Below are 25,672 nucleotides of genomic sequence, written 5' to 3' on the forward strand. Positions count from 1 at the left end.
TCGAGACAACATCTGAATGAAAACTTCTCAAATTTTCTTTGTCTGAAACTTCTAATGGTTCACCACGTTTTAAGATCCTTACTTGACCCATAACGAGACTCTTCTTCTTCCCTAAATTACCATCTTCTTCTGATTGAGTTTTTACTCTTTTCTTTGATGAATTTTGTTTACTAAACGATTTTTTAGAAAGTTTAGGGTTTGGGTTAGCAGCATAAGATCTACAGAGAGAGAATTTCTTTGAACATCCTACTGTCATTCGATTGTTTAAACAATCTTCAGGGCGTAAATATTCCGTTCCCATTCTGATTGAAAGACAATGGCTTAGATTGCAGATAAGATTGGGAACTAGTTTGTAGTTTTTGAATGAGAGCAAAGGAACTTGATGAAGAAGGGGTTTATAATTGAAATCTTAGCAAACCCTTTTCTTCTTCTTCTTCTTCTAGATTTCTAGGGTTCTAGTTTTGAAATTTGATTTGAGTGGAAGTGATGATGGGATTTTATTATTTATAGAGATACAAAGGATTGGTTTTTGGAAAGAAGTTTCTATTGTTGGAAACTTTAGGGTCGGCGCCGTCGTAACACGAAACCCGACTCCGGTGGAAAGTACTAGTAGATGTAGTAGTAGGGTAGACTAGAGTTAGGGTCGGCCAAGACTTCCTTCTAGGGCTGGGATTGTGGGAATGGGTTCGGCGTTCGGGTCAGGTGCCCACGACACCTGCTCTGTCTATTCGGGCTTTGAAGTTCTCTGTCCATTCAGACTCTCGAGTTTAAACGGGCGGGTTATCTTAAAAATCTTCGTGTCCAAAATCTTCCAAAGCTCGTCAAACCTTTTCGGGTTTATGTCTAGGGAGTGAGACTCGGGTTTTCAATATCGAAGTACATTAAATTTTTAAGAGTTTAATAATCTATTTCATAGATCTTTTTACCGGGTCACCACTCATCCACCATATTTTTGCACTTCGGTCACCGCCATCATACAAATAGCACATCTACGGTCCCCACTCCACCTATATGTAGTAATATGTCTATATACATATATGTTATACAAACATACACATAATGTACACAGGTATTGTCGCATAAATAAGGGCATTAATAAGGGGGTTGTGTGAAGCAAATACTAATGGGTCGGGCTCGAGCGGATGTTACGTATTTTTATGAAAGGGCGGATGCAACGTTTTTTTTTATGAAAGGGTGGATGCTTTTTATGAAAGGGCGGATGGTATGTAACACTTCAAAACATGAGCCCAAGCCGTTTTATTTTATCGGGTTGGTCGGTTTGAACCTGCCTTCGAATTTCGAGTAACTGTAGGCTGTAACGGACTCAGGTGCCCGTGGCAGATTTCAGATCCTCAAATTTTTTTTTCTTATTCTCCTTGTTAGGGGTGGTGAATGGGACATGTCGATCTAAAAATATACCGACACAACCTGTTCATGAGGCAGGTCAACATAGGACGACGCGACTTAACAAATAAATGATACATTCTTGAAATAATGACTTAACAAATAAATGATACTTTCTTGAAAATAAGCTTACAAAATAAATAACAAAACTAACAATTAATTAAAAAAATGAAAATTTTCCTCCAAATCTTCTCTAAGATTTGTTGATTGCAGCTTGAATTTCTTCAAGAGTTCTTCCTTTTGTTTCAGGTACTAATTTTGCAATGAATATAATTGCTAGTCCATTAATCACAGCATATATAATAAAGGTACCTGAAAAATAAAAACACAAGCAGATTCCGAATTAGGTAAGAAAAATGAAAAATCTTGAACACAATTTGGACCACATGTTAGTAGTAGATAGGTACGGTTCCTCGGTCGAATATTTGTTTCAAAATTTCAGATGTTTACTAAAAAAATATTTAGGATTACTTATATTTATGTCGGTTAAAACAGGGCTAGAATAGTTCTGAATCAGATTATCAAATCAATCCATTTCAATATCAGATGTACTTTTTAAAAAAAAAAAAAATAAAGAACACTCCAAAAAGTTTTAGTTGCGTGTAGTCAGACATCATCAAATCATAGCAGAATCAAATGAAAATACTATATACTAGTTATAAGATTATATCTAAGTGATGTTAGACTTTTTTTTTTTTGTTAATGAAGTGATGTTAGACTTGAACAAGAAAAATGTTTACCATAAGAGCTCCAACTCATGAGATAGTTGAAAGTATATGATGTCACCCAAGAACCAAACCAATTTGTTAATGTTGCTAAGCTTCCAGCTACTCCCTTAACATTTATAGGGAAAATCTACAATAAAAATAACAAAAAAGATGTCGTAAATTTGTTGGCAGAAGCTTCGATATTACGTATTAAAATTGAAAACAATGTTGAGTTACCTCAGACATAACAACCCATGGAACTGCTCCCATTCCCGCCGAGAAAGATCCCACGTATACCTGAACAGTAATGGAACAAACACGTAAATAAATTTCACGTAAACAAAGAAAAGTCTTATAACCAAAGAAATAACATCCAGTGGTGGCTCTTAATTCATTCTACTAGGTTGTGGGTGAGATTTTCGCTAACTTAATATGGTACCAAAGCTAGGCTCCCACACATAAGCCCAACAACAACAATCATATTTGCTCCATATCACAACATAAAAATAAACTCAAAGAATGCTACACGTGAGGTGCATGTGAGGACGGATCTACAGAGACAAAAATCTTGTGACCAACGCGGTGTTTGTTTTTCTTGAATTAGAATACAAAATGCTTGTTAGTTTGGGATTTTTTTCTCGTGCATCTGACTTGTCTGAATAACTATCTCGTGTTGATTTTGTGTTCGTTTAAGTTCGACGTAAAACAAGTTTCGCTTAAAAGACTATTATAGGAAATAACCTCAAAATTCTCAAATGACTTGTGATCTTACCAGTATTCCAGTTACAGCAAGTGCTGGGACTGACTTGAGTGACAATAGATGTACCTAATTCACATTTTCGATCGAGAAAAAAGATATCGTAAGCAAGAAAGTTTTTCTTTTCTTATTTTTAGTTTGAATTATGGTTTGTTGATTACCTTCATATAGAATGAAGTTGCAGTTAAAAGGCAACCAACCACCAATCCTGATCCAGAAACCTGAAAGAAAACATATCAACACTTTATTATATATCAACCAATCGAAATCAGGCATCACGAGTCAGACAAAAGCAGATATTCTGATATCTGACTCGAATCAATTCGAAACTCACTCGAGTCAGATTTCAAACCTGACTTGGAAAAAAGCAAAAGCTACCTTAGCTTAGATAGTAACTCACCAGTAGAAGTGCTCTTCTTCCAGCTCTATCTATCAAGCTAGCACCAATTGCAGTTACCACAATCTGAAAAACAGGATAATTAACAACAATACTAGACAAGAACCCAAACGAAGCGATAAAATATTCAATTTCGAAGAGGTAAAATGCGAAAATCAAACCTGAAGACAAGCATAAATTATAGTTCCAAGATCAGCTGGAAATCCTGAAAGATACAAGTAATATAGATTAAGAAAAACTAGAGCTTTCTTTTCTGGTAGATTTTATTCTGTTATAGTTAGAGGATTTACCGGCGGACACGAAAATTTGGCTCAAATAGAAAACAATTCCATTAATTCCTCCGAATTGTTGACAAATCATTAATCCAACTCCTATCTGATAATCAAAAAGAAAAAGTTTTTTTTCCCGAACTAATTGAATTTGATAACCTTTTGAAAAGAATTAACAGATTTAAAGAAGGAAGCTTACAGTGACGGAACGCAAGTATCTTAGCTGAAACAGATCTAGTAATCTTGCTTGTGGGAGTTGTTGAAGAGTTTCTATGTAGTCCTGAGAACCAACAACATAAGCATAACACACCCAAACATGTATATATATATATATATACCATCTATGACGCCCTGGCCCAACCCCCAACGGCCTATGAATGTAATTCCTGATTAGCGGCAAATGAGTGGCTGAAGGTTTTGTCTCAGCGTGACCGTGAGCCCTCAAAAGCCTACCCAAAAGGCCTCGATATAAAAGGTATAAGCATCTTCATCTGTAGCTTAGGATCTTAGCACTCGCCTAAGCTACTTGGTATAAGATAGTGTTTGTTTTCTTGCTAAGCCAAATATGAAATTTGAGTCGGGGTATGAATGGACTGGAGTCAGATTTCAGAATATTTGTTTTTGTCTGAATTGTGATGGCGGACTCGTCAGTGACTGATTTAGGTTGGATTTGAGTTCATTTGAGTCAAATGTTTAGATTCAGGCAAGTCATATTCAGACAATGAGAAAACAAATGAAAATTTGAGCTTTTAGAATTGAGAATAACTTGGATTTCAGCTGCTTCATAAGAAATATCAGCTTCCTTTCCACGAAGCTTTTGCAATGCCACTTCAAACTCTTTCCTCTGTCCGATTTTTGCCTAACCATAAAATAGAAGTATTCCGTAAGTTTCTCGTTTGATATAATGAAACTAACATATCAACTGCATTTTGCTTACCAACCATCTCGGAGATTCGGGGATGAAAAAAAGACCCACCAGCATAATACAACATGGGATTAGTGCTGCAAACCAGAGATACCCATTAGAATTGTTTTACTTGTACTATAATTTTTTCGTTTCTTAAATAAAAAATTTCGTTATGTTACCGGATAATGCAAGAATTCTCCAAGGCAGGATTGTTCCTAGCATAAACGATGCAGAAACTCCACAGACAATCATAAGCTGGTTGATCAACAAAAAAGATTGATGTAAGTGAGAATTTGTTTTCTTTTTATAATAGTGCTTGTCAATTAGTACTTGCTACAAGTTTTATACCTGATTCAATGTTGTTAAGGCTCCTCTAAGGTTTTTCGGGGCGATTTCCGCTATGAAAACAGGTACCTGCTCAATCCATATCGGCATGTTCTTATTGAAGGTTCATGATACTACTGATATCGTCAATATGATTATCAAAGGAAGAAAATAGTACCACATATGAAAAGACTCCCATTCCATATCCTGTGGCAAGTCTTCCAATATCTAGTGCTAAAGCTCCCTTCCATAAGAGATGAATCACAATTTTAGATCAAAGACGAAAATTACTAGGAAGTTACTGCAAATAAGAACAATCAACACTAAGAGGATGTGACCTATGTCCTATACTGCGAAAGCAAACACAGGCACGAACGTCCATTAAACTGACAGACGAGACTGGAATCTGGCAGAGTCTCTGGGGCAGACCCATGTTTACTTTCAGGGCACGGGGCATCATAGAGGAGTTTATTTGAAGCAAACCTTAGCAAAGTAAATAGCAAGCCATCCTCCAACACATGCAGCAATTGATGTTCTCATCGCCTGTGTTTGAATGCAATCAAATGAACAACCACATCAAATTAGAAAAACCCCGAAAACGAGTAAAAACTTTAGCTGGGAATCTTGTAATTCTTACCCCTTTCCGACCAACGAAATCGGCTATAGACCCACTAGTGATAGCACCAATCATTGCACCAATAGTCAATATCGAACCGAAAACTGAGTACTACTTAGCAAAACATCAACAATTAAAAATGAAATCAATCCATTAACATAAATATTAAATAACATAATGAAATGAACTTTTTCTATTAAAACCAACCTCTGCTAAAGATAAATTGAGTTCCTCTGTGATTGCAGCTTGAGTAGGTGATGAATACCCTGCCTGAAAAAAAAAATGAAAACAATTCTCCTTATCAGAATAACAAGATCTACCCAAACATCGTCTCGCGAAATAGTAATCTGGGGTTTGATTCGAAAACTTGTTTGGATAAACAGAATTTGAACTAGCAAAGTAAGATCTAAAACTGAAAACAGAAGAACACAAGAAGAGAGTAGTACTAACACAAGTTCCAAATTCAAATGAACCCCAAACAGAAATGAATGTACTAAAATAAACCATCCATAAACTTTCTTTCTTCTCTGTAACAAACCCATTTTCTTGTTCTTGTTCTTGAATTGAATGATTTGTTGTTTTCTTGATAAGTTGCTCTGTTATTTCTTCTTCAACTTCCATTCTTCTGTTATTTTGCATGCTTTGAGTAGTAGTCATGTATATCTTTGTGGGTTTTCTTCTTGTTCTTGATGTTTTGATGAACAAGATGAGTGAACCAGATCAAGAAAACTACAGTTACGTAGTGATCTTTGTCTGGTTATTTTAACAATTAACAAATGGGTTGTTGTTGGATTATTGAAAAATGTAGAAAGACAGAGGTACCTTTCAAAGTTTGGCATTATTCAAAGCCAAGTAGGAAATTATTATTAATTCCTAATCCAATCTATTCGATTTGTACTATTCTTGTGACCTTGAGGTAGATACGGATCTGGTAAGCTGATCCTAATCCCATGGTCCAACACAACTCTATTGATTGATTATTACGGTTGATATAGACGGACTGGGTAGGGTAAACCTAGTTAATAAATTAATAATAGCCAACAACTGCATATACTTCGCCCAGATTTGACCTTATGGAAGTGTGGATGTAAGTCGAGATTATGGACATGATGTTTGACTGAACATCATGGAATCAGACCAATTTTGGTGTTCACTATTTCCGTTCATCTCTACCATTATCACCTAATCGTAAATTTAATATGGAATCAGATTAAATTTCAATTTTCAATCCTCATTCTAGCTTCTCTAGTTTTCCGATGTTTTCTTAAAAAGAAAATGTTGTTTAATCAGCGTTTCAGTCATCTTCATCAAGCATCTAAGATTATAAAGTTGGAAGAAGAAGAAGAAGAAGAAGAAGAAGAAGAAGAAGAAGAAGAATTGTTATCTAAACAACATGAAAGAAGTTTTTCATCTGAAGGAGGTTACAAGAAAAACAAAGTCATGTATTTCTGTGAGCCGAGTTAATCCCAATGTTGAAGCCACCTCCTCCCTGAGCCAAGTGGTGCACTCGCCTGAGTCAAAGCTTTTCTAGCCGAGCCAACTTCTTTGACCTTGCCAGTTTGATTTAAATCTATTTTGTTCAAATTGAATCAAGTTGATTTTTTTATGTATTTCTTTTACTTTTCAGTTTACATGTTCTACGTTCTAACTTGTGGGGTGTAATTAGACAGATCGAGAATAGGAGATCCGACAATCACAAAAAATCCAAGATATTAAAGATTGAACTTTACATATTTAAGATATATAAATGACCTAAATAAAAAGGGTTAACATTCTAAAACAAAAGAGGGGACCGTCATTGATTGGCCAATTTCTCTCTCCACATGGCCGAGCTAATGACGGCCCACCAGGATGACTTTAAGGTTAGTCAACTTCATTTTTTCATGGTTTATCATTTTTCGGTTTTCATTTACTTTTAAACATAATATTCTTTGAAAATCGTTTTCAATCAAACAAATTGTTATTATTAGGTTGATTCTTTTGATCAAACCCATGTAAGCCCGATCCTAACTCTACCAGTTTGCAAAGTGTTGGAGGGACACATAGACCTTCTCCAACCATGACCTTCAATTTTACACCACCTCCAAGGATAGATCATAGATCTTTGGTTTGTCAATGATGTGGTAGGTGACAAATACTCACCTCAAAAGTGAATGGACAAAGTTATTCACTGAAAGAGACTAGTCTATTTTGTACCACTTTATTGTTTAATGGTCCCTCTTTTTTGTATTTCTAGTGGGGGAGAGAGAAGCTTGGCCAATTAACAACCACTTCTTCAGTCGATTAGACCTTTTATTATGGACCTAGAGGTGTTTAATCACCTCAACTATCTAATCACTTTTAATCATATGATATACAAGTACCAAAAATGCTGGAAATTTTTTTTTTCACGAAGAGAATTGCAAGTTAAATAAGCCTTCCCTTGTCCCCACTATGGACATGCTTCAAAGGAGGGACTTTCAATACCCAAACCAGGCCTGTGTTTGATCCAGGACGCCCGCACTGGGCCCACCACGTCAAGGGGCCTACTCCATACAGAGGTCTGGATTTAATTAATAAAATTAATCACGTTAATAATGACAGTACATGGAGCAGTTCAGCTGGTTTGGGACGTGTGTATCAATCCAAATGACAAGGGTTTGATTCCCTCAGCCAGGACTTTTTTACTGTTTTGGGTTCATTGTTCTTGGTTGGGTGGGATCTATTTTTTTACTGTTTTGGGTTCATTGTTCTTGGTTGGGTGGGATCTATAGGCACCATTAGCTATTGTTTTTGGCGCCTCTTTAACTACAAAATGTCGTAAATGGACCGCTTAAAACAACTTTATAGGGTCAACTGCTGGTTCAAATGTTAGACATAAACTCAAAAAATTCGGAAGTTTTAAGTTTGATTCCCACGGAAGGTGGAATCCATGGTTATTGAACTTGAGTTATTAAAGGTATAAAATAATGTGATAAGTATGTCGGGCTTTAGACCTCTTTCATGTTGTTGGGGTTTAGGCCTCTTTCATTATAAGTTTAACTTAAGTGGTTATCGTGTTTATCACATCTTCATGATGTATCAATGTCTTTGTACCGACTATTGTAGTCGATTTCTCAGAAAAAAAAAAAACAACTATATGTGGCGTTTTTAGATTTTCTTTTGGTTTTGGCTCCCTGTGAGATTGAGTGCACAGTGGTTAAATCAATCTTTGTTTATGCTATGTTACACTGTTTCTTAACCATTTTTATTTTGGATTCGTTTCTTTCAACTTTTGAAGGTTTTTTAAGAAGTAAATATCTAAACTATATATCTTCTACAGAAAATTTTATTTTGTTTTACCATTTTAGGCTGACCATGTCCATCTATGGTTTTCATTTACCGACTGATAAATTATCTTGCATTTTTGTTTATCTTTTTTTGTAAATTTTATTACACGAAAGGCCCATATTCAAATTTCGCACAGGGCCCCCAAATTCTCAGCCACGACCCTGACCCAAACACGTGTCTATTATGCAGATCGGCTGAAGAGAATGTCTCTCACTTGCCCATCTCCTGCAGCTTTACTGAAACCATATAGAGATACTTCCTCCCGGTGATCGATTGTCCGTCTTCAATGCCATCCACTTTGGATACTTTCTTCAGGTTTTGAAAGTTTGAAAGTCAGATACGATGAAAGAATTCCTTCAGCAGATTACTCCCTTTCCCATTTGGTGGTGTATATGGTTAGAGAGGAATAATCGTCTTTTCCGTGATGTTGCTAACTCCACTGATAGAGTTATTATGTCGATCAAGGCCACCAGTTTCAACTGGGGCTTACCGACTAGGTACTTTGAGAATTTATCTGTGGGTTTTTTGTTAAATTCTTGGGAGACTATAGTTTCTAATATGTAAAGTCTTCCAATCTCCGTTGTTTTTGTAGTTCTTTTTTCGTGCTTCCTAAGCACTCGGTTAATATATTATTCTTCTTCAAAAAATAAGTGTTCCCTTATTTATTTTTGAGTCGTATGAAGAGGGGATTTGGTACGTGTGCACGAGTAGCACCCTCACGACATACCACCACAATTAGATAGATTAAAGGCTTGCCTATCTTACAAAAATTGGAATTTCAACTTTGCACATAGAACATATCTTATGATACGTGAACCAGATAGCCGAGAGTGTTCTATCAATGTTTTCTAGTTTAAGATTAGTGAACCTTAAAATTATCATGAAAATAAGTCATATTTGATAAACAAAATTACGACTATATTTCTCTAATAGAATGGTAGCTAGGATTGTCACTCTTCTTTCAAAATTAGTAAACCACAATAGCAAGACTTTAACTTTAGTTGGATTCCTTATGGACCATAAACAAAAGTTGGGTGATTTTGTGGAAGACTGTTCTCAATTGCTGGTGAGATAGACAAGAAAGATGGATAATTTCTAATTTTCTTCCATCAGCCAGGATTTTTGGCCCAAGTCTTGATATATAAATTTTTGGGTCAATTCTATTCTGGCCTCCCTACAAATGAATTCACTAAAATAACTCTTCAAAATGACCAACTTTCAAAACAGCCTCTTAAACACTTTTTTGTCAAAATATTCAATGATGCTCAAATTTGTCTTTCTTCAACTTTATGAGACTTTTTATTTTCGCTAACAGAGTCAATCGTCGTCCATCTTCTTCCACACCCATCTCTTCATCTCCAATACTACATTTTCAGCTTCAAGTTTGGGGACCGCATACTCTCAAATTAGGATTTGGGTTTTGAAGTTTTCATCCGCGAACGAAAATCTGATTTGCGGTTTTCTCGTCCTCAAATCAATTTGCGAGACTGCCATTTATATGAGAGAGAGAGAGAGAGAAAAAAAATTAATGTTGGAGATGAAGATGCACATATGGTCGTGGAAATGAAGAGATGAGAGAGAGAGAGAGAAATTAATGTTGGAGATGAAGATACACATATGGTCGTGGACAGGGCCAGTGGCTGAAAATTTGAGGGCCCTGTGCCAAATTTTATTGGAGGCCCTCTTGAGCGTTAACATAAATAAAAATTTTAAAACTATTCAATGATATAAAAGATATTATTTGGTCAACAGTTGGTAGCCCAAGTGGTTCCAAGGTGTTGACATAAACTCCAGAAATCCCTGGAGGTCTCAGGTTCGAATCCCAGAGAAGGTGGAATCTTTGGTTATTTGATTTGGGATTATTTGGGTGTAAATAATGTAGTTGGGCTTTAGGCCATTGTCATGTTGGGCTATAGGCCCGGTTCTTGTTTCAGTTTGAGTGGGCAGTTATTGTGCGTATCACATCTTTGATGTATCAATGCCATATGTAACGACATACGTTGATCGTAGTCGACTTCCAAAAAAAAAAAAAAAAAAAAAAAAAGATATTAATTTGTTGACGAAACTAAACTCATTGTATCAAGTTTCTAAATAATCGTTTCAATTATTTTTCAAGTAAAGTTTATGTTGTACGTAAACTCTATAGCAACTAAGTAATTAGACTCTTAGATGATCAAAGAAAACATAATGAATGTGAGAGATCATAGTCGAAACATGTAGAACTAAGATTTCAATACAAAATATACTAACAGAAATTTGTAATTATGTGAATTAAATCAATTTCGCGAATTAGTGCTCTTACGAGATCATCTCAGGACAATTTGTCTACTGGAATCATCTAATACATATTTTAAATTTTCTTCTTCAATCGTCAATGAGATTGTTAGGAAGTTTCAATTTAGAAATTAATTCTAACGTTATAAAGGAATTTGAGATTTTCAACGAAAAAAAAAAAAAAATTGAGATAACCAATTTTGTTAAATTAAAGGAATTTGAAATTCTGATTACTTCGAACAATGATAACTCAATCAGGATTGATTTGAATATTCAGTAAATCTAAAAATGAAATTGAAAATTGTATAAATACTTCGATATACTCCAAAAAATTAAAATTAGAGGCGAGATTTATGTTGACAAAGTCTAATTTGCAATCTAAGTATGATTTGTGCTAGTTTAGATATAAGGTAGATATTTCCCAAAATTCTTACAATATTGAAATCTTATTATGTGAAGAAATTTTTTAAAAAAAAAAATACATTCCACCTAAGGGGATCGAACACGTGACCCGTGGTATGTTGACCAAGCATGGTTCCATTGAGTTATTAATTACCATTACCAACCCATCTAATAAACGAGGCGGTAAAACCCGTTCCGTTAGGGGCGGGTTCGGGCAAAAACCCACCGGTTCAGACCAAATTGCCACCCCTAATTATTATACGACAACTGATAAATTTTCAATAACGAGATTGAATAAGGTTTATTTGCGCTTGCTTGATACGAGTGGGCCCTTATTAGTGCGAGGCCAGTGCGTGGAAATGAAGAGATGACGGGGAAGAAAAGAGACGAAAGTTGTAATTAACCATAATAATCTGAGGGAAAAAAATCTAAGAGAGGACCAATTTGTTATTCGAAGCACATGACATGAGAAATTTAACAAAAAAGAGATGTATGGGGTCATTTTGAAAAGGGTTATCTTTAGGAGGCCATTATAAGTTGCTCATCTCTGGGGGCCAAGAGGGAATTACCTAAACTTTACCCCCCAAAATGTGGAGTTATATTTTAGACATAACTTGGGTAGGTGTGATGGAGATCAAATAAGTGGTGGGAGCTATCCTAGTCTATTATCACGTGGCTTAATTGGATTTGGATTCAAATATATTGTCGTCTGCCAAAAGTTTCTTTCGTGTACAACTTTTAAGTCAAGATTTTGTTTGTTTCCCTCTAAATTGTTGGGTTCTCCAATCAATCTATCCAAATCAAGTTTACCAATAATAAAGAAATTTTGAAAGAAAAATATTATAATAAGAAAAGATATATACTTGAATTTTCTTCATTTAGCTCCACAAATGTGACTAACTTGAATGTTTAGGTTCATGCACTGTTATTCTAATTTGTTTTTTTTATCAGCGCAGTTAAAAAAGAACGTGATATCTTATCTATTTAGCGTTCTACCTTTTCAACTTGAAAGAAGTCATACAAGAAAAAAAGTCTTTGCCTGAACCACTTCATTCTGAATTTGAAACTTCAAAATGCTAAGATTCTTCTCTTATTTGCTTTAGTGGGTAACATGATTTAAGCTTCAAATGAGTTTGATTCTTTTCTGAGTTTAATGCTTTAATGGTTGTGTTTCTTGTCTTTTTCGCTTTAGGAGTTGTCATTTCTTCTTATTTTCATGTCTGGCATAAAAGTCAAGAGTGAATTCTTCTAAACTCGTTTTCGATGGCTTTTCCAATAATGTAGTGTTCTTCAAGGTTTTCGGGGCTCCTTCAAGACTATATCTTCCTCATTTAGTTTCCTCTAAATATCTATAAATTTTCAATCTAAATCTTAAATTCCTTATGGTTGTTCTCATTTTTGAGTTTATTTTTCAATGGCTTCATTTGCTTTGTTCACTTTCTTGGCACAATTTTTGGCTGGATTTTGTAACTAAAAAACGTAGCTTCAAATATTTTGGCAAAATATTTGGATTCCCTAATGCATAATGTTTAACTACAACATATACCAAAAATTTGACTTCGTGAGGAAAACACCATTTAAGCGGAATGTAATCCATAGGGCAATACAACTAAAGCCTCCATTGACATCAACTTGTCAGGTTCTCTCTTTAATATATTTTCATCATCTATTACGCTTAGGTAATCTTCTATTGTTAACAGAGATTATTTTGATCCAATAACTCTGATAACCGATCTTCCAGGTAATGCAAATTCCTCAATCTATTCTTGTTTTTCATTTATGTTTTGATTTATACTGTTAGAAATTTGAAAATGAATGTCAAACAATTATGAGATATTAGCATTTAATGATTTACATCTATCACATGTTCATGGAACATTTGAAAAATCGAGAATCCAACCTTAGATTAGGTACATGTTGTTCATAATGCTTGTAAACCAAGTAATATAAGGATTCTAGAGATGAATTCTTGAAAAATGTGATGTTGTTTAATTGTTTTGGCATATTAGGTTAATTATTAAGTTCTTGTGAAAATTGTTCTGCATAAACAGACAAAGGGAAGTCACTTGACCAAATAAATAATCCCTTTTGAGTTGGATACCCACAATTATGGAGAAAGCGTGGCTCTGGCCCTTCGCCGCTAAGCTAGGGCAGTTTCACCATGCGGTGGGACGAAGTTGAACTCCGATCATCCTCTATTGCTCTAACTCTTTTACAGGGGCGGAGGTATGTGAAGACCAACTCAGACTAGAGCCCATAGTCAGTACTCAGTATTAGTAGTTTTGTCAAGAGATTAGGGGTAGTTTAGGTTTTTTAGCGTGGTGAATTTTTCTTTTTCTGATTTGGAACGGGAAAGAGAAATGGGAACTTCTCCCAAATCGACCGCAGAGCAAGGAGAGCCGAGAGTTCTAGGGTTTCTGACTTTTTTTAATCTCCACTTCCTCTTCATCGAAAGACAGCAAGTAGCCTAACTTCAATCGAAAGATACCAAGAAAGGGTTCATTTTATCTACAGATTCAACAACTATTATCATTCTTCTAACATTTTCTTATTGAAGGTAAATTTTTTGATTCATTATACAAATACTTTTCTCTCTAACCGGAGATCCGGCGAGGGGGGGTTAACATCTCTCTCTCAGTTCCTTCAACATTAGGGAAGTTCAAAATGGGCAAATCTCCATATATCTTTTTAGGTTTTGGTCATTTCTCTTTATTGGTTTGCTAATAATCTAGGGTTAGGGTTTATTAAATTTCATTATGGAAAACCTAATAACTCTAATCCCACTTGCTCAGTCAACTCTTTTCATTAGGTTTATCAAATTACAAATTTTTGTGTAATCACTTTTCGTGCATTTCCTTAGATTTTTGAAACACTGGGGTTTAAGCTTTTTCAGGATTGTGTTTAACTTTCATGCAACTCAGAGCAAACTATTTCAACCTGCAAGATTGATCGAAATCGATTCCTGAAGCAACTATGATACGTTGGTTTTAGGGTTTTGAATGAGTGATAATTTTAGTGACTGGTAGACTAATGAAATCCTGGCTCTGTCTTTGAGTTATTGGGTTAATTTCTTATTGCAATTTGTGGCAAATGGTCTTGTGTGCCCATGAAACATTTGAACATTTTAAGAACTCGATCTTAGAACATATTCAGTATGCTTGTAAACCAAGTAAGCTTACTCGGGCATTTCACCAAACTCGGCTCGTACTACCCCTGAGGCCTAACCATTTACGAGTTCGTAGCGAGCCCGACTCCGCAGCTCAAACTATTCTTGTTTGGTAACAGATTGAGAAGCAACCAGTTCCTATAAACTTATAGATGTAGGTGATTTGGGAGTTAGCATGCTGACCCCAAAATTGTTTATGAGCGAGTTGAAACGAAATAAGTGTATTGCAGTGTGGTTAAAAGTTAAAACTTCTCTTTATCTATCTTAAATTAGATTGTAGAAAAGAGAAAATGCTCTATAACATTTCGATTGATTTGTTTGTGTTTCTTTGTTTTGTTCGATATATTCAGGAGGATGGGTAAGGCAAAGGGCGGTTCAATTTTCATCAGGCTAGTTTCAGCAGCTGGAACAGGGTTCTTTTATGTGAAACGGAAGAATCCTCGTAAGATGACAGAGAAGCTTGAGTTTAGGAAGTACGATCCTCGTGTAAATCGTCATGTTCTATTTACTGAAGCTAAGATGAAGTAAAACAATAGGTATATTTCGGTTAATCAACTTGTTTGTTTTTGTTTTTCATTTCAAACAACCAAGTTCTGCAAAATAACATCTTTAGTCACTGTTGTTTCTGATTTTGCTAGCCCTAATTTCTTCCGATTTTATCAAATTGTCCATCTCTGTAGCCATATCCAGTATCCATAGAGTAGCTATGCTAGTATCGTCTTCGCCTTCAACTTTTGAGGGTGGATGGGTTTCGAACTTTGTTAGGCGTATTTACAAGAATATTTTTGATATTTCTCTACCAATTCTCCTTGACATTGAGAGGTAATATTTATTGAGGTTTTTTCTCAAAAATCCAGAGTTCAAGTCTAATAGTTATATCACACAAAACTGAAACATAATGGTATTATAGAGAGATATAATGCTCGATTAGTTGCTGTTATACACAAGTAAAAAAATCCGTTATCACGATACATTTGTACATATTACAAAATTAGTAAAAGGTTGGGGATTGCATCAACTTGATGTCAACAATACCTTTCTTTACGGCGATCATAATGATAAAGTTTATACGTCCCTCACATCTTATGAAGGGAAGGTTTTAACTTGACATGTGTCAAGGTTCCTAGAACCCTCACCCTCCCCGTCCCTCACATCTTATCAAGGGAAGGTTTTAACTTGACATGTGTCAAGGTTCCTAGAACCCTCACCCTCCCCTTTGTTAGGCCGAAGAAGCACTAGCCGGAGAGACACTAGCCGGAACATCCTAAACATGAGGGCAAAGGATAGGGATGAAGTGAACATGATACTAAGATCAAGGGCAAGCATAGAGAACCAAAAATCACTGACACAAGAGATCAGTAGATATCTCAAACAAAACCCCCAAAAAACGATAAGGATCAATCTCGGTTTAGTCTTTTCTCTTGATGTTGAGTTCCGTTCTATGTAGAAATAACCCGATCTAGATATCTCAAACAAACCCCCCAAAAAATGATAAGGGTCTAAAAACAACCACTCGCTTTTCGAGTTAAACTTGTTTATTGGAATTGGTTGCTACTCTTCCACTTTTGAAGGATGGCCGGAAAATTGCTAGATATGAAATGGTTTGTCAGACGGCTTATGATGCAACCCACTTTCTAAGTCATTGCTCTTTGAGGTGTAACTTTCTAGAGGAAGACCCTCGTTAGCTATCTACCTAATATAGGTAATTGTAAACATATTCGATCTTATAGCTGATTTAAGAGACTCTAGGATATATCTTTCTCTTGATTATATTTTTTAGAGACTCAACTAGCTCAGTGACTTGGTCGTACTCGAACAGAGATTGAGTTCCGAGTTCGAGTTCAAAGTCTAACAACTCAGGTCGAATGTTAGTTAGGAGTCAACTAACATTTAAGTCATTGAAACACTTTAGTACTTAAAAAAAAAAAAAAAGATTAGAAGGCTACTCAAATCCTTGAAGTAAACAATCAACTAACGATATGTATTCCTCTCTCAAAAATTGCTCTGCAGCGGAGACTTTTAGGATAAGGGTGGCGCCGCCTCTTTACTTTTGATTTTAACGGTTATTAGTTGGTTTTTATTCGGTTTTTGGTTAGTTTTGAGCGGTTTCGTTTGAACGGAGGCATCGGTTCATCTTTTCCGACTCTTTACTCCCCTTTATAGGGTTCTTTTCTTTGAGATTTAGTCTCATCTCATCTTTGATTCTCTTCTTCGTTCTTCTTTTCTTCATCTCTTCACAATGAATACTCAAGACTCACAGTTTTTACAGCAATTTGCGGCTCTTACTACAGAGGAAGTGGTTCCAACTACTGTGGAAGGGGAGGACTTGAACACATCGACGACTAATCTTATCAAACAGGGGGTACTCTGGTTTCAGTCTAATAAGAAAGTGGATATTACTTTGGCTATGCTTAGGCTTTCTAAAGTCCTGAACTTGCCAAATCGATTTACCCTCACGGAAGTGAAAACTAATGTCTTTTTGATCCGTTTTATGACCTCATCTGAACTTGACTTGGCCATTGAGAATTCGCCTTGGGTGATCCAAGATGAATTGGTTGTTCTACAACCTTGTGATCAATTTACTGACCCCAATGCTTGTGTTTTTGACTCGGTCTGGTTTTGGACCCAACTTCATGGAATACCAATGGGTAATTTGAACACTCAGACGGTCAATCGAGTGGCGAATTCCATTGGCATTAACATTCCTACCGCTGAGGAAGACGCCTCAAAATGGACGGTGTATGGTCGTATCAAAATTAAATATGACATCACTAAACCCTTCCCTCAACGTGTTTACCTTAAATTATCGGCATATAAGTTAATTTCTATCACCATCAGGATCGAAAAGCTTCCCCGTTTCTGTATTGCCTGTGGCATCATCGGCCATACTAACAAGTTCTGTCCTATTCTTATGTCTTTCGGGGACATTCTTAAGCATCAACTCTCTGACTATCAAAGAGAACTGGTTCATAAGGCAATGAAACCAAAATACCCAGAATCGTTTAAAATTCCGTTTATAAATCGGGGTCAAGGTCGTGAGATGGAATCTTGCGACACTAAGATTGGGGTAAACCAGGGTACAGATTCTAATGTTTCTAACTTGTTTGGTGATCTGCTGTCGGATTTACAACAGGCTAAAAGAAGTAGGGGATCAAAGATTTCGGAGACATCAGTAACAGATAATCCTATTTTTAATACTACTCCGAACCCTACTACTTCAAATAGGGAGGCTGCTTCTACATCTACAGGGAAACAACAATTGGGTACTCATAACATCCCGATTGTGTCGGCGGTAGGAAATTCAAGACAACTCAAAAGGACTGCCGGGAATATTTCTACAACCAGTTATGCTGAAAGGGTGATGGCGTCCCAAACGCCTATGGAGCAATGAATGTCTTTTCTTGGAATTGTCGCGGACTCGGGAACGCCTCGACAAAAGAGACTCTTTATCAGTTCCTTGGTTCCACTAAACCTGATGTTGTTTTTTTATGTGAAACTAGACTTAATGTTTTTTCTTTTCTTTCCACTTTGAATAAGTTTAATATTAATAATTATTGCATTGTGCCCTCTATTGGTCGTAGTGGAGGTTTACTCCTACTTTGGACCGACAATGTGTCTCTTGATATCCATCTTAATTCTCTGAATTTAATTCACGCAACAGTACATAATTTAGTTCAATCCTCTACTTGGGACCTGTTTTGCATTTACGGTCCTCCGAGGGTTCAAGATAGACCTAGATTTTGGTCTCATCTTTCTACCCTCATTCGTTCAACCACCAATTCTGTCTGTTGTATTGGAGACATGAATGCCCTAGGTTCTCGAGGAGAAAAATTGGGCGGGTCGGCGCAAATTCCGTTTTTAACTAAATTTCAAGAATTTATGCAGGAAACTTCGTTGGTGGACTTGGGTTTTAATGGCCCTGGATTTACATGGACAAACAGCAAAGCGAAAAACCACCTTACCAGAGAGCGACTAGATAGGGCTATTTGTTCCTCAACTTGGTTGATGCAATTTCCGGATGCGGGGGTGTTCCACTTACCAAGATACAACAGTGATCACGCCCCTATTTTATTAAAGCTTCAAGTACAAGGTTCTGTGATAAAAACTATAGCAAAATATGAGTTTTTTGGACTAAGCACAGAGATTACGAAGTCAATTTTCATTCCAATTGGGACGCAGATCAGGGTCCATTTTATGATAAAATCAAGAATATTAAGGAGTCTATTCATTCATGGAGTAAAAAGGCGTTTGGACTGATTAGAAATAGGCTATCTTGTTTGAGAAAACGACTTTTAGATATCCAAACAATTATACCTTCAGATCTTACCCTTTTAATTGAAAACAACCTCCAAGAAGAGATCCTTCATCTGGAAGAAATTGAAAAAATTAAGGCAGAACAACGAACAAGATCGAAATGGGCCATCAATGGGGACAGAAATACAAAGGCTTTCCATGTGGCAATGGCTAGCCGTCGTCAACGAAATCGTATTCATCAACTTACTTTACAGTCGGGTATTACGTCTACAAACGAGGATGAAATCGCTAGTGATCTAACCAATTTCTTTCAGAACTTATTCACGGCTGAATCTACTAATCCGCCACCGATCGAGATATTACAACAATACAAAGTCTTATCGGATGATAGCATCAGGGATATCTCAAGGATTCCATCATTACAAGAAATTAAATCGGTGGTGCTGGAGATGGGCTCCTTAAAAAGCCCAGGGCCTGACGGTCTACCATGCATTTTTTTCCAACACCATTGGGAGACTATAGGAGTGGAACTTTCAACTTACATACAGGAGGCATTTGAAACAGGTCATATTGATTCTACCATAAACTTAACCACCATCGCTTTAATTCCTAAAATTAGGAATCCGAGGTACGCTTCTGACTTTCGACCGATTTCTTTATGTAATACTATTTACAAGTTCATCACAAAGATTCTAGCTAATCGTATTAGACCGTATCTTGAGAATTGCATCATGTGGACCCAAAATGCCTTTGTTCCGGGGCGTCAAATTCTCGATAATATCATTTTAACAGAAGAGTTGATGCACTCTATGAGGAAATCTAAAGCCAAGAGTGGTTCCTTTGCCCTTAAGATGGACATGTCTAAAGCTTATGACAGGGTGGAATGGGGGTTTTTACATACCATCCTAGAGACGATGGGCTTAAGAGGAAACCTTATAAATTTGATCATGGACTGTGTTTCCACCCCTAGATTTAAAGTGCAAATTAATGGTCGTCTTTTTGGGGACTTTAGTTCGACTAGAGGTTTGAGACAGGGGTGTCCCCTTTCCCCCTACCTCTTCATCCTCACCACTCAATCCCTCTCCCTCCTGATTTCTCATTATGAATCCCAAAATAAGTACATAGGGTATAAGATTAACCCCGTCAGCCCTACTATTTCACATCTCTTATTTGCTGACGATCTAATCTTATTTGGTAAAGCTACTTCATCTAATTTACAGGCCATTATAGATCTTATGCAGGAATACTCTCAATTTTCGGGCCAAAAAGTTAACTTCGAGAAATCTTCATTGTACTTTAGTCGAGGTGTTCCCACGATTACTCGGAATGCTTTTGTCTCTTCTTTACAGGCTCCTTTAATGGACACAACAGCAAAGTACCTTGGCGATTCTCTTCTTCAACCTGGAAATAGAATTAACACATATGAGTGGTTAATCGAAAAATTTAATAACTCTTTATCAGGTTGGAAAGAAAGATTAATTTCTCAAGCAGGTAGGACTGTTTTAATAAAGTCTATTCTAGGGTCATATTGCACTTACAACTTCAGTTTTCAGTTGAATCCCAAGCAGATCATCAAGAAGCTTGAGAAAATCGAAAGGAGTTTTTGGTGGGGTCACCCACCCTCGGATCGTAAGATTCACTTTATTAATTGGAGTATAATTTGCTGCCCAAAACAACATGGAGGTCTAGGGGTTCGATCATTAGAAGAAGCAAACAAATCTCTCATTGCTAAAATGGGATGGAGATTCCTAACAGAATCTGAAACTACATGGGTCCAACTTTTAAAATCAAAATATTGCAGGAAGTTGGATTTCTGGTCAGTTCAATCATCTTCAAATAAATCTACATTTTGGTCTGCACTATTGCAAATCAAACCAACCTTAAAGGAGAATATTTTATGGCAAGTGGGTTGTGGGTCTTCTATAAACATCATTACAGACCCTTGGGTTCATGATATAGACAATCACACTCCAGTTTTGATTCAAAGTCTACCTCCTCATATCACGAAGGTTTCAGATTTGATCATTGGTAATCCAAAGAGATGGGATGAAAGCTTATTAAGGTTCTACTTTAATAATACCACAGTTCAAGCTATATTAAACATACCCCTCTATGGTGAAGATCAAGCCAAGGATAACCTTATCTGGAAACCAACCGAGTCTGGTCGTTTTAACCCGAAATCATACTACTCGGAAATTTGTAATCTCCCTATCTTAACTACAGACATACAACATTTCCCTTGGAAGAAATTCTGGAAGAATACTTCTTTCAACCCTAAGATTCAAATCTTTCTATGGAAATTAATTCACAATGCTTTAGCTACATTAAGCAATGTCGGTAAAAGAATTCAAACTGTACCTTCTAGATGTCTATTATGCAATACAGGTGTTCCGGAAACTATCGATCATCTTTTCGGCTCATGTAGCAGCTTTCAAGCTCTGCTCCAACTCTCCGATGATTCCTGCTTTCAAACCCTACAGTTAGATCCAATTGGCAACTTAAAATCAATACTAGAAGATGGGGTAACAGAAATATCAAAATGGAAGAAATACACCTGTTTACTCTGGGAATGGTGGAAGTCCAGAAACGACTTCATCTTTAGATCTACTCGGATTGATAATCGACGAATCTGGCATCAGACTAATCAAGCTCTAAGGTATGATAACTTTCACCATTCCACTACTGCTAATCCTTCTTTGCAGGTAGAAGAATGGCTTCCACCGTCGCCGAACTTGATTAAAATCAATGTTGATGGAAGTTATAAGCAAGATAGAGCATCGGCTGCTGCTGTAGCTAGGAACGAAGATGGAATTATCATGGGTTCTAAGACTCTGGTTTTTTCGCCCAAATCTCCTCTCCACAGCGAACTTATAGGCTTCAAGTTAGGGTTTCTCTTGGCGTCTGAAATGGGACTGGTCGAGTTTATATTGGAAGGAGACAGCAAAACCCTAATTGATTTCTTATCGGAGGGCGTAGAGAGTGCCCCGTGGCGCCTACAGTCGGATCTCACTGAGTTACGTGGATTAGCTGCAAATGTCCAAGTAAATTACTCCTTTGTAACTAGGAGGTGCAACAGTTTAGCCCACGATTTGGCCGCGTCGGCATTTTAGTCCGCGGTTTACATAGTATCCCTTGTAGTTCACTTTAGATAGGCCATTTATCTGATGCAATCTTATTTTTTGGTCCTTTCTTGTAATACTTGATGTTATTAAGGGTTAATTCAAAAAAAAAAAAAAAAAAAAAAATCCTTGAAGCAGAATTTGTTAAGTTTTTGTTTGAAATGATAAATAAGATTAGAACCATTTCAATAATCACAATATCATCTGCATAAATATATATAGGTGCATAAATATGTAGTTATCTTTTACAAGCACTATTACCTTCTATATACAAATAAGTACGTAGATTTTATTTAAGTAAGCCCTGACTTGAACAAAATCCTGGCTCCGCTCCTGCCTGTGTGTACGACATTTACATATTTGTGTGAAAACTAGACTTGCATATTATATTAGATTACTTTCAAACAAATATGTGTTAATTGGCTACCCTACCCAATAAGATTAATTCGAATTGACTAGTTTTGGACACCATTGTTTATGTGTATATCCTGTCTTTTATCTACATCTTGAATATATATATGCCACACTCTTGTTTCTTTTTATTAATTATCGCGAACGATAATTGGAACTGTCTCTGAACTTGTAGCGAAAGAATAGATAGCGATTCCGATCTTATGACTTTGTGTCTAAAGAAGTAGATTTTAATAAATAAATCACAGCTAAATCATATTAGAATCATCGAGTATAGAATCAAAGAGTATAGATGGGAAAGAAGTAGTAATTTCGTTTTATTTAGGTGGGTACGTAGTGTCATTAGACATATATGAAGAGAACATTAATTAATTTATGATATACTACTTGTCTTGCTCTGTTAAGCAACACTAGTTCCTTGTTTGGTCCTCTCCAAGTTATCTGCAGTCAAAAGAAATAAGTAAGAGGGTAAATAATCTTGTTGGAAAATTGGCTTCATTCCTTCTAGTATAAACTACAAATTAATACACAACAACTAATATGAAACTTATATATTACCATCGTTAACAGCTCGAATAGCATTGAGTAACTTGATAGCGTTTAATGGTTTGGTTATATGGTAGTCCATTCCAGATTTTGTAACTTCTTCAGTTGAACCTTCACCCATTACCCTAATAATGGGTGGTATTTGAAACCCACTCAGTTTTCCTTGTTCTCGAATTCGCCTCGTTGCTTCATACTCATTCATGAGAATGATATCATAAGGTGAATTTCCTTGGAGAGATGTATAAATTTTGTCCAGAGCTTCTTCTCCAAGTTGACAAAATTCAGCAGTACCACCAAGTAGAGAAATAAAATTTGACGATATTTTTTGTAGTATTGGGTTATCATCAACAACCAAGAATTTCATTCCACTAAGAGGTTTCTCATCTTTTTCTTCATTGGGTTGCAATGAAATTTCCATTAGTGTTGAACAAAGAATTGATAAGAAAGAAAAGGGAGACGAAAGAAATTGACTCTCTAAACCGACCTTTTATGCTAGCTAGAAACTCATGTAATCTCTAATATATGTGTCCTTTTTTATTTGGAGATTTTTTAATTCTAGGGAGAGAGAAATTAAGGAAAGTTGGAGAGAAAAAAGGAAGTTTAGTGAGAGATAGAGTATTTTTTTATTACCAAAAAAGCATTAGGCATATAATTAACTTGGTAATTAAGGTATTAGTTTTTAGAAACTGGAAAGAAACACCATATTAGTAAGTGAGTTGTAGGCCTTACTTGGTAACCTTCAGGTTTTACCATCATCATCTATACATAGTACACTTTTTTTTACTGCTAAAAAAGCATTAGGCATATTAACTTGGTAAGGTATTAGAAATGATAGTCATTGCAATATGAAGTTGATAACTTAGTAGCACGATAACTGTCCAATTTAACAGGAACATGCGTAAAACCCAAGTAAACTATGGCCTAGAGTCTAATCAACTACGGCTTAAAGTCCAACAATATTATTTATAACCTAATAATCCTAAATTCAATAACTCAAGGATTCCACCTCTTCTGGGGATCAAACCCGGAACCTCCAGGGACTTTATTAAAAATTACCATCGTCTATACATAGTACAAGGGGTGGGAAACGGGCCGGACTCTGGTTATTGTGAGTACTTTTCTCTCGAGTTCAGATGTTCCGGGTACCTACACTCATGGCCTACATGTCTTAGCTAGCAGGTTCGGACCGGATAAATTTGATAGCACGAAACGCCATGCCAATTTCTCACCCAGACAAAAAAAAGGCACATAATAATGACATGACTCAAAAACATGAACACCCTATTTCAACCTGCAAGATTGATCGAAATCGATTCTTGAAGCAACTATGATACGTTGGTTTTAGGGTTTTGAATGATTAATTGATAATTTTAGTGACTGGTAGACTAATGAATTTAGGGTTTTGAATGATTGATAATTTTAGTGACTGGTAGACTAATGAAATCCTGGCTCTGTCTTTGAGTTCTTGGGTTAGTTTCTTATTGCAATTTGTGGCAAATGGTCTTGTGTGCCCATGAAACATTTGAACATTTTAAGGCTCAATCTTAGAACATATTCAGTATGCTTGTAAACCAAGTAAGCTTACTCGGGCATTTCACCAAACTCGGCTCGTACTACCCCTGAGGCCTAACCATTTATGAGTTCGTAGCGAGCCCGACTGCTCAGTTCAAACTATTCTTGTTTGGTAATGGATTCACCAAACTCGGCTTCTACTACCCCTAAGGCCTAACCATTTACGAGTTCGTAGCGAGCCCGACTGCGCAGTTCAAACTATTCTTTTTTTGGTAACGGATTCAGAAGCAATCAGTTCCTATAAACTTATAGATGTAGGTGATTGGGGAGTTAGCATGCTGGACCCAAAATTGTTTATGAGCGAGTTGAAACGAAATAAGTGTATTACAGTGTGGTTAAAAGTTAAAACTTCTCTTTATCTATCTTAAATTAGATTGTAGAAAAGAGATAATACTCTGTAACATTTCTATTGATTTGTTTGTGTTTCTTTGTTTTCTTCGATATATTCAGGAGGATGGGTAAGGCAAAGGGCGGTGCAATATTCATCAGGCTAGTTTCAGCAGCTGGAACGGGGTTCTTTTATGTGAAACGGAAGAATCCTCGTAAGATGACAGAGAAGCTTGAGTTTAGGAAGTATGATTCTCGTGTAAATCGTCATGTTCTATTTACTGAAGCTAAGATGAAGTAAAACAATCGGTATATTTCGGTTAATCAACTTGTTTGTTTTTGTGTTTCATTTCAAACAACCAAGTTCTGCAAAATAACATCTTTGATCATTGTTGTTTCTGATTTTGCTAGCCCTAATTTCTTCCGATTTTATCAATTTGTCCATCTCCGTAGCCATATCCAGTATCCATAGAGTAGCTATGCTAGTATCATCTTCACCTTCCACTTTTGAGAGTGGATGGGTTTCAAACGTTGTTAGGCGTATTTACAAGAATATTTTTGATATTTCTCTACCAATTCTCCTTCAGATTCAGAGATACTATTTATTGAGGTTTTCGGTCAAAAATCCACAGTTCAGTGCAAATAGTTATATCACACAAAATTAAAACATAATGGTGCTATAGGGGGATATAAAGCTTGATTAGTTGCTAAAGGTTATACATAAGTGAAAAAAAATCCATTATCATGATACATTTGGACATATTACAAAATTAGTAAGAAGTTGGTAATTGCGTCAACTTGATGTCAACAATACCTCTCTTTAAGGCGATTACAACGATGAAGTTTATATGTCCCTCTCATCTTACTTTTATTCCGAAGGAAAAAAATTAAGATGTAATACCTGTCAATTA

General features: G+C 36.2%; 1 protein-coding gene and 1 long non-coding RNA gene across 2 annotated transcripts; one reads left to right on the forward strand and one right to left on the reverse strand.

Annotated features, from left to right (window-relative positions):
* Window positions 1–1,464: 1,464 nt before the first annotated feature.
* On the reverse strand, window positions 1,465–6,374 carry LOC147559325 (sugar transporter ERD6-like 7). The gene is made up of 18 exons (XM_086661206.1): window positions 5,832–6,374; window positions 5,589–5,651; window positions 5,403–5,492; window positions 5,249–5,308; window positions 4,944–5,009; window positions 4,790–4,855; window positions 4,621–4,696; window positions 4,472–4,536; window positions 4,301–4,393; window positions 3,734–3,814; window positions 3,556–3,640; window positions 3,427–3,470; window positions 3,269–3,331; window positions 3,030–3,089; window positions 2,884–2,937; window positions 2,349–2,408; window positions 2,145–2,259; window positions 1,465–1,716 (listed from the first exon to the last, which is right to left on the reverse strand). Exons 1-18 carry the CDS (start codon window positions 6,036–6,038, stop codon window positions 1,598–1,600), a joined length of 1,467 nt encoding a protein of 488 aa, XP_086517332.1. The 5' UTR covers window positions 6,039–6,374; the 3' UTR covers window positions 1,465–1,597.
* A 7,095-nt stretch (window positions 6,375–13,469) lies between these two features.
* LOC147559326 (uncharacterized) lies at window positions 13,470–25,150 on the forward strand. Its single transcript, XR_015234568.1, has 3 exons — window positions 13,470–13,923; window positions 14,883–15,068; window positions 24,885–25,150. It is a non-coding gene; the product is annotated as an uncharacterized LOC147559326 (long non-coding RNA).
* Window positions 25,151–25,672: the final 522 nt, after the last annotated feature.

Source organism: Eschscholzia californica, unplaced genomic scaffold, assembly GCF_041429995.1.
Source record: "Eschscholzia californica isolate CP2 unplaced genomic scaffold, dmEscCali1.0.p SCAF_2, whole genome shotgun sequence".
Classification (NCBI taxonomy): domain Eukaryota; kingdom Viridiplantae; phylum Streptophyta; class Magnoliopsida; order Ranunculales; family Papaveraceae; genus Eschscholzia; species Eschscholzia californica.

Excerpts from the sequence above, each read along its gene's own strand:
- LOC147559325 (XM_086661206.1), bottom strand. The coding sequence starts at position 6,038 with ATGACTACTACTCAAAGCATGCAAAATAACAGAAGAATGGAAGTTGAA. Across the intron at positions 5,010-5,248 it reads TTGCTATTTACTTTGCTAAG|GGAGCTTTAGCACTAGATAT; the intron begins GTTTGCTTCAAA and ends CTCTTATGGAAG. Across the intron at positions 4,537-4,620 it reads GAGAATTCTTGCATTATCCG|CACTAATCCCATGTTGTATT; the intron begins GTAACATAACGA and ends TCTGGTTTGCAG.